We start from the raw sequence: 8010 nt of genomic DNA, 5'->3' as shown, positions 1-8010 counted from the left end.
TTTCCATGCAAGTCCCTCACGCAAAGATTTTAGAGCTGAGTGATACGTTTAATAACCCTTTTAATCCAACTATTTAGCAGTTTTAAGTAGTATATAGGCATTAAATTAAGGGTTTATGATACACTACAATGTAGTTGTGAGCAGATATACAAGTTTACTAATGTATTTCTGAACAAATAGCCCCTGTGAGAATTCATAAGTCGAGGCTGGTGTATAAACATATATTAAAGGACAACATAGTGACATACTGTTGTAATATTATAATGTCTTCATGGGTGAAGTTATAATTGCTGACAAACATTAATGGCCACTATATAATGTCCTTATGTTTAAGTACAACTACAATATAGTATGTTATGAACCATGTATTAAATATTTTGTGCTTATAAATGATATATAGGGGTGTTAAAGTGGGGTTTAATGATGTAGGTTATAAACAAGAAAATGTAAGCACAAAACGTAATCAAACTGATCTTCAGTGATACAAACTGTTACAAAAACAACAACACCTTTTTGTACTCCTAAATATTTAAATAATTTTAGGTAGATTTGTTCCTATTCATTTATTTTGACCACAAAAGTTGTTAAAAAAAATATGTTCAAATGTTCATCATCGAACAATTTAAATGAAAGTCAAACCACCGACTTATCCTCAAGCCTTGAAAAAAATGAGTCAAAGCAGCGCAACATGAAGTTTTACGTATTAAAAATGTGTACTTTTTTCAAACTGACAGCACGTCACAGGTAATTGCTGAAAGCTGAACACCACCTAAAATGTGAGACTTAATGTAATGGTAAAGAAGTGCTTTTTTCGAAGTGCCGTGCGAACAGATGACCCACATGTTGTGTACTTTGTCGTCCTCTAGTGCTGACGACTAGAGGCGAAACAAACAGGTAAAAGTGTGCCACAACCAAAGGAGAAAGACATTCGCGAACGTCGGGAGGAATGAACAAAAATCTATCACCCAGTGTATTTTTTTTTAATTTCACATCGAGCTAAATGCATGAACACGGGCAGTAAAGTACTCCAAAGAGGATGGAACTTAAAATACATACAAAATACTGATAGTAGTGATATGAAACAATACTTAATAAATCAATCAAAATCACCTTAGTGATAAACAAATCATTAATAACAAATAAATTCAGCAGTTCACATTGTGCATGAGGTAAAGTGTGCCTTTTCTTTGTCGTATTAAAAATTCCTTGGCAGGCAGCTTCAGGACGCGAAAGGGAATTCGCTGACACATAATGATGCACACAGGGGCCCTTCAAAGCCATGAGGCATCCTGATTCTGCCACACCAAACCGAATTATCAGCAGCTTTACCGATTTAGGACGTTCTCCTGTGGCAGATTGATCTGAGGAGGCTTTAAAGCTCTGTGAAATGCCCCGTTCTCCATTTCTCTCTTTGAATGGAAAGTATGTCACACCAACCAACAAATCCTTTTTCCAAACAGGCTCCACTGGTAAATTCAAGATATAAACACACAACTGTTAGTAGTGTAATAGATGATATCTGCCAAAATGTCTTGATAGAATTACCATCTGCCATGTTTCGCAAGCTGTGACTTGCCAACATTTAACAGTCAGATTTTATACTTGAGTTTGTTGAAACACTTCCACCCACACAAAGAGAGAGACAGAAGAAGGCACAGACTGGGGCTGTCTTGAAGGTAGCAGTGGCAAAAATGTTAAATTACAAAGCCCAAAATTAACAATAATTTAATCGTACTACGAGTGCAAATGACCTTAAATATACCCAAATGTATATACTACTAAATTATTAGAGTTAAACTAGGAAATATGCAATACCTAGCATTAGTAAAGACAGTGTACTGCTGTCTAGCTCATCCTTACTTAGGTTATGTACAAGAAAAACTGCTCAAGTAGCTGTTTACAAATGACCACGAGGAAGCTTAAAAGCTATTCACAGCCTTTCTGAGATGGATAAAAAAAAAAAAAAAAAAGGTTCTTACCTTAATAAAACATTCCAAATCTATTGCATTGCAATTTGCTGAAAATGATTGAGACGATAAGAGCGGAAAAACATGCGGCTTCTTTCACAACTGCAACCTAGCCTAAGTTGTGATATATGGTAAATGAATAATTATTAAATGTCTGCTTGTTAGATCGGTGTGTTTAAATGCTTTTGGTGAGGAAATAGTAATTGAGCGAGTGTAGTGCACAGCCGTGACAATAGTGCTTGTGTAATAGTGCAGCTGGTGACAGTGTAGAGGCGCTGAGCCCAGGGAGGTTACCTACTCTAAACCTGGTTTGAGGTCAGCCGCAGGGTTTAACTTAGCATCTTGTGGCGGTCAAAAACAGTCTTGCGCTGCTCCTGGACCTGCTTCTTCCAGCGCTGTTGAGCTCCCTCGACCCGCTCCAGCACCGTGTTTCCTCTGGCCTGACTACTGTCCGCCTGGGGACGCATCTCCTGGACACACAAACCAAGAACCTTTGAAATCAAAAACTTCACATTCTGCTGAAATTAAATGAATTAATGAAGTGTGTACACGAGTTTGAATGGTTACCTCAGAGTCCTCCTCATTGTGCAGTGGCTGAATGTAGGGGTCATGTTTGCGGATAAGAGGATCGACCAGTAGCAGAAACAGCATGTAGAGCAGCAGTGCGCCCACGACAGACAGGTAAATGATGATGGTTACCTGTGACATTGAGTAAGAGTAACTTCATTATCATGCCAGAACCAATGTCCAACAACACAGCTTCCTGCTTGTTTCAACATAATTGTTCATTTCAATTTCATTTTCTGTATTACACTTAAGAGAGAAAAAGTTTATTTCACTTTTAAATTGGAACAACTTCTCAAAATTCCGTAAATCCAACTAACTTCAATGTAAACTTAACAAGTGGATATAAAGTCAACTTAAGACTAATACTTACATTTACTTTCCCTTTTAAAGCCAATTGATAGCCTATATTTTTTTTTACGATCACTTGTTTGCTGGACATAAACCAATTTCTTGGACATCATTCACATTACATATTAGATATCAAAAACTTTATACAAAGTCCCACTTAATTTTCTTCTGGCTGACGTCTGCCAGGATAGTGAATGTTACATCAGCTCTCTGTAAACACTGACACTATTTCACACTTTTCTTACAACTGATGACAAAGACAAACTAAACAGACTTCCGGATGCTTTGAATGATCATGTGACCTCACAATCAAACTGAAATGCTTCTCTTTCTTTGTGTCATTAAAGATTAAAGAGTAAATGAGATGTGGTGCCACAACACAAAAAAGCCAGCGGTACCTTGATGGTGTTGCTGCTTCGCTCTTCATACTTGCACTCACACAACAGACAGTAAGCCTCTACATCATAGCCAGGAACCGGCATGGGCTCCACCACATGGAGGCAGTTACTGTAAAACACATCATGATGTTGGTCCTTTTTCTACACAGCCGACAGATACGCCAGCACAGTGGAATAAAGCATTAAAAAAAAAAAAAAAAAAAAAAAAAAAATCACGTGTAACTTTAATATTGTTGCTTTGTGAAACAAAAACAACATTAGTGTGTAGTGACTGAAAATCTGAGTTTTCCTACCAATCTTTCTGGGAAACATTTCTGTTGTAGATGTGGCCAGTGATGTTTCTGTATGGCGGGCAGATGCACTTGCAGCGAACATCTTCAAAGTTCTGTAATAGTCAGAGAAGAAAACTTGGTCAAAAAACTGTTTTTTCCCCACAAAATTAACCTCACCTCTCCTTTATTAGTAAAACTGAGTTGTACAAACAATCACATACATATAAATTAAAGCTGTAACAACAAAACAAATATTTCACCAACTATTTTGATAGTCAATTCTTTGATTTAAGTCTTTTTTTTTTTTTAAATCTAAAAATATGCTAAAATCCTCTGATTCTTAAATGTGAATATTTTATTCTTTAGTACTCCATGAAAATAAAGAACCTCAATATGTTTTGGTTGTGAACAAAACAAGTAATTTAAGGCTAAAATCTTGAGCTTTGGAAAACACTAGCATAACATTTGTTTTTACCATTATGCAACATTTTAAAGACCAAACAGCTCATCTATTTATTGAGAAAATAATCAATAATGAAAATAATTGTTGTTTATAGCTATAATATATAAATATAAATGAAAAGTTCCAATTATTCCAGCTTGAAAGGGACAAACATATTGAATGTACAGTTTTACATGACATGAGATGGCAGACCGTAAAATCACACAAATGAGTCAAACAGACATCCTATAAGACACCTGAGAGGTTTTATCCAGTTAATCATTAAGCAGAAAAAAACTAATAAACGTTTGATTTGTGGGAGAGTCAGACCAATGCTGGTGTTTTTGTTTTGGTCTTTGGCCGGCATACAGGACAACTGTGGCAAAAACGGTCTCTGCTTTTCGCTGATTATTAACCAATTATTATATACTTATCGACACAAAATGTTACACACGTTAAGATTTACAAGGTTTTAATATAAGTGCGTTACACTGAATAAACACACGCATGGAAAGCTAACCGAGGGTCCTTAGATCAACAAAATAACAATAACTGATGAAACTCTTTCAACACTTATACAACATCATTTAAAAAAAAAAAAAAAAAAAAAGTGCCTCTTTAATGAACGACATTTAGTTTGTTACAAATGCCTCAAGTAAAAGTAAAGTAACGACAAAAACATATCGGTCGTGTCGCTATAGCGATCCGGTGTGCATCAGCAGGTTGTACCTTGGCCTGTACAAAAACAGCAGCGTCCAGCAGGAGCAGGGTCACTACTGCGGCGACAGCACGCACAGAAGATCCGTCCCTGCCAGGCGACATTTCCCCACCCCCCCTCCTCGGGAAAGACTTATCTGCACGACGGCTGTCGGATCACCACCCGAGGATCTGCAAAAAACACAACAAGGCAGCCAGGGTTATGAGATGTAGCAGGAATCTAACAAGGAAAACAACGACACAAATAGCACACTAAAGCAGTAACACGGGAGCTAAAACAAACGTCCTGACAAAAAACAAAAACAAAACAAAAACAAAACCCGCATCAAACAACGCAGTGAACTCACGCTGAAAGTGGTGACTGAAGGGTTTGTTTCTGCTGCGCATTCAGGACGAAGCTAAACATTCAGTCGTAGCGTTTACCGAAAGAGCTCGTTTTCCGCATTCCGGGGTGACGTCACACAGGAGGTTTAACGTGAAACGTGCAGCGACAGCGCCACCCTCTGGACAAAAAAAACAAAACAAAAAACCGCCGCAATAAACACTACTTTATGTCGCTTTTTGAATAAAAAGTTGGACCAGGCCATTTGTTTTCTAAACAACATTCATCAAGCGTTTCAGCCATCTTGATCAGTTGTATTACTGTGCTCACTAACTGGTTTGAATAAACTTGCAGCAGCAAGATTCACAAGATTTATTGCCATTTGCACAGGTACCACACGGTAAAGGTACATTGGGATTATTGTGCATCTCTCTTACAGTCAGCTTTGTAAAAAACAAACACAAAGAAAGACAATTAGAAAAGGAAGCGGAGCAATTTAAATAAAGAAAATACACTGTATAAATAAACAAAAAAAGGAAATTACACAAAAGTAATCTGCACTTTATTGGGGGGGGGGGGGGGCTGTATTGTAGAGAGGCTGTGGCTCAGATGGTAGAGTGGGTTGCATACTAATCAGAAGGTTGGTGGTTCAATCCCCAGCTCCTCCTGTCCATATGCCTAAGTGTCCTTGAGCAAGACACTGAACCCTCTGGTGTGTGAATGTGTTACTGATGGCATGCACCTTGCATGGTGATCTGTCTCATTAGTATGTGAATGGGAAAACCATGTTAAAGCACTTTGAGACCAAAAGGTGATAAAGCGCTATACAAGTACAGACCATTTACCATTAAAAAAAACTTACCCTTAGTTATGAAACTGTCAACAAAACAGCATTACATACATTTTATAAAACTGCCTGAGTTATACATTACCAGACAGTCACTTAGAAAGCAGCCTCTAATCCTTTGTTTTTAGGTCACTGGGGCTAACTTTTTTGTGCCTTTTTATAGTTTTATTATGCTACTTTGACAGAAACAGACCAGGCCCACTGTTGGAAACTAATTCCCTTTAATTCTGCAAATGAACACAATTCCACTGATGTCTATTTATTATGAAAATCACTATTAGGGTGCAGTGGCCAGACTTAGAAGGCTTTACACTTTTGAAAACCTTAAAAAAAAAAGACAAAAACTAATGTTCTGTAAAGTTCTACAATCTCACAGTTTAGTACACCTGTCACACTTGTCTGTGTTCTTGGTTGTTTGTATATAATATATACAGATATATACTGTACTGTATATGCTGTGCATTTTATATTTTATATTTAATATTTTACTGCTATTTTACTGCTATTTTATTGCTTTCTATTATTCTATTATTATCTATTGCTTCCTGTATGCTGCTGTAGCGAAAAAAATGTCCCCTCGGGGATTAATAAAGTAACTACCTAACCTAACCTAACCTACACCTGCAATTAAAACATGAAGAGTGCTGAAATGTGCTGAGATTTACATTGTGTAGGCTTTTTTTTTAGACTTATTACATACACTCTCAACACTGAATATAGTTGCTACAGGTACTTATAAAAGTTAGTAGTTATACAACGTACATGAATTTATTTAAAGTGTGAAAGTAAGGGATCACTGAGGCTGCATGCACTGTGCCCAGATCTGCATCACTGCTGTTTACTGAATAAACAACCGAACAGAAGTGACTCATCAGAATATTTTCTCATATCTTTAAGTCAACAGTGTTCTTTTGTCAAATCCTGTCTTCCTGTTGGAATTTGAAATGTAAGCCTCAGCTTCTTGACCCAATCAATACCTCTATTTCCTGGTAATCCTGCTCTCACATCTCGCTGTATAGTAAGATACTCATACCTTTAATAAGCCATAGAAATCAATGACTCACAAATTCAGCCTGAACCACTTGAGCTTGTGGTCACACAGATCAATTGAGACCATGGTTATTTCTCTAATGAGCTATAATATCAGCGTGAACAACACAACACCAGCCTCTGTGTAACCTCAATCATTCGTGTGACCCTTGATTCAACCATTTAAAACAACAGCAGAGGACTTGTTTATTATTTTTATATTATGAAGATTTGGGATTTACAAAGGATGTGAACAGATTCAGTGTAGGTCTATAAGATATTTGTTGGCTGCACTGTGTGTAAGCTATTTGGATAAGTAAACAGTGGAAGGGAGCATAAGTGAGAAGCTACTCATGTGAGACACAAACACAGGCAATTTAGAGCCAGATTATTTTCACAATAAGAAAACAGGGCGTGAGGAAATGTGTATCTTGAGAGAAAACATCAATACTTTGGCATGATTAGAGATTGTGTTTTTAATGGCTCACCAAATGTGTGCCGAGTTCAGGAGAGGGATTTTTGTTATCACATCTTGTAGCCATGATTGCACTGGTGAACAGGGTTTAAAAAACCTGAAAATTATATGCATTCTTTTGTAGCTTTGACATTAAAATAGATTACTTATTTTAGAACCACTAATAAGCTCATATTGTTCATGTAAAAGCTTAAACAATAACAATTTAAAAATAAAAACTTTTTTAGCTCTTTCGACAATATAATGCTGATCTCTTCTGAAAGTTACTCTTTGAAGTCACATCCAAATTAGATCTGTGATACTTTAAGGAGTTATATTTTAGTTTTTCTTGTGAATGTGAGCGCTGAATGCTGAAAGTGTGTTTTTAACGTCATTGCATTATCAGTGAAAATGCATTTTTCTTGTAAGACATGACAATATCTCCTTAATAAATGAATAAATCAACTAATCAAGTACTGCATGTATTTATATATTTGTGGAACCATTACTGTCTGTGTGTCATAATTCGGCTTATAGACTCTCTTTAGGTGGTGATTTGTGCAAGCTCTATATCCACAGTATATTTGGTTTCTTCACTTCTGTCATTGTAAGCCACTTAGTTCTCTGTCTTCTCTCTGATGCATGAC

General features: G+C 36.8%; 1 protein-coding gene across 1 annotated transcript; it reads right to left on the bottom strand.

The window, feature by feature from the left end:
- Positions 1 to 400: 400 nt before the first annotated feature.
- Positions 401 to 5159, bottom strand: tmem9 (transmembrane protein 9). Its single transcript, XM_069688679.1, has 6 exons — positions 5059 to 5159; positions 4724 to 4882; positions 3574 to 3665; positions 3281 to 3389; positions 2535 to 2666; positions 401 to 2437 (listed from the first exon to the last, which is right to left on the bottom strand). The coding sequence occupies exons 2-6, from the start codon at positions 4814 to 4816 to the stop codon at positions 2297 to 2299; spliced, it is 567 nt and encodes a 188-aa protein (XP_069544780.1). The 5' UTR covers positions 4817 to 4882; positions 5059 to 5159; the 3' UTR covers positions 401 to 2296.
- Between the last annotated feature and the right edge of the window lie 2851 nt (positions 5160 to 8010).

Source organism: Brachyistius frenatus, unplaced genomic scaffold (genome assembly GCF_029030835.1).
Source record: "Brachyistius frenatus isolate BFR_SWC_R1_liver_20210118 unplaced genomic scaffold, ASM2903083v1 Contig_6, whole genome shotgun sequence".
Taxonomy (NCBI): domain Eukaryota; kingdom Metazoa; phylum Chordata; class Actinopteri; family Embiotocidae; genus Brachyistius; species Brachyistius frenatus.
The sequence above is the reverse complement of the archived record's forward strand: the minus strand, read 5'-3'. Positions and strand labels throughout refer to the sequence as shown.

Excerpts from the sequence above, each read along its gene's own strand:
- tmem9 (XM_069688679.1), bottom strand. The coding sequence starts at position 4,816 with ATGTCGCCTGGCAGGGACGGATCTTCTGTGCGTGCTGTCGCCGCAGTA. Across the intron at positions 3,666-4,723 it reads CTGTTTTTGTACAGGCCAAG|AACTTTGAAGATGTTCGCTG; the intron begins GTACAACCTGCT and ends TGACTATTACAG. Across the intron at positions 2,667-3,280 it reads GAAGCAGCAACACCATCAAG|GTAACCATCATCATTTACCT; the intron begins GTACCGCTGGCT and ends TCAATGTCACAG.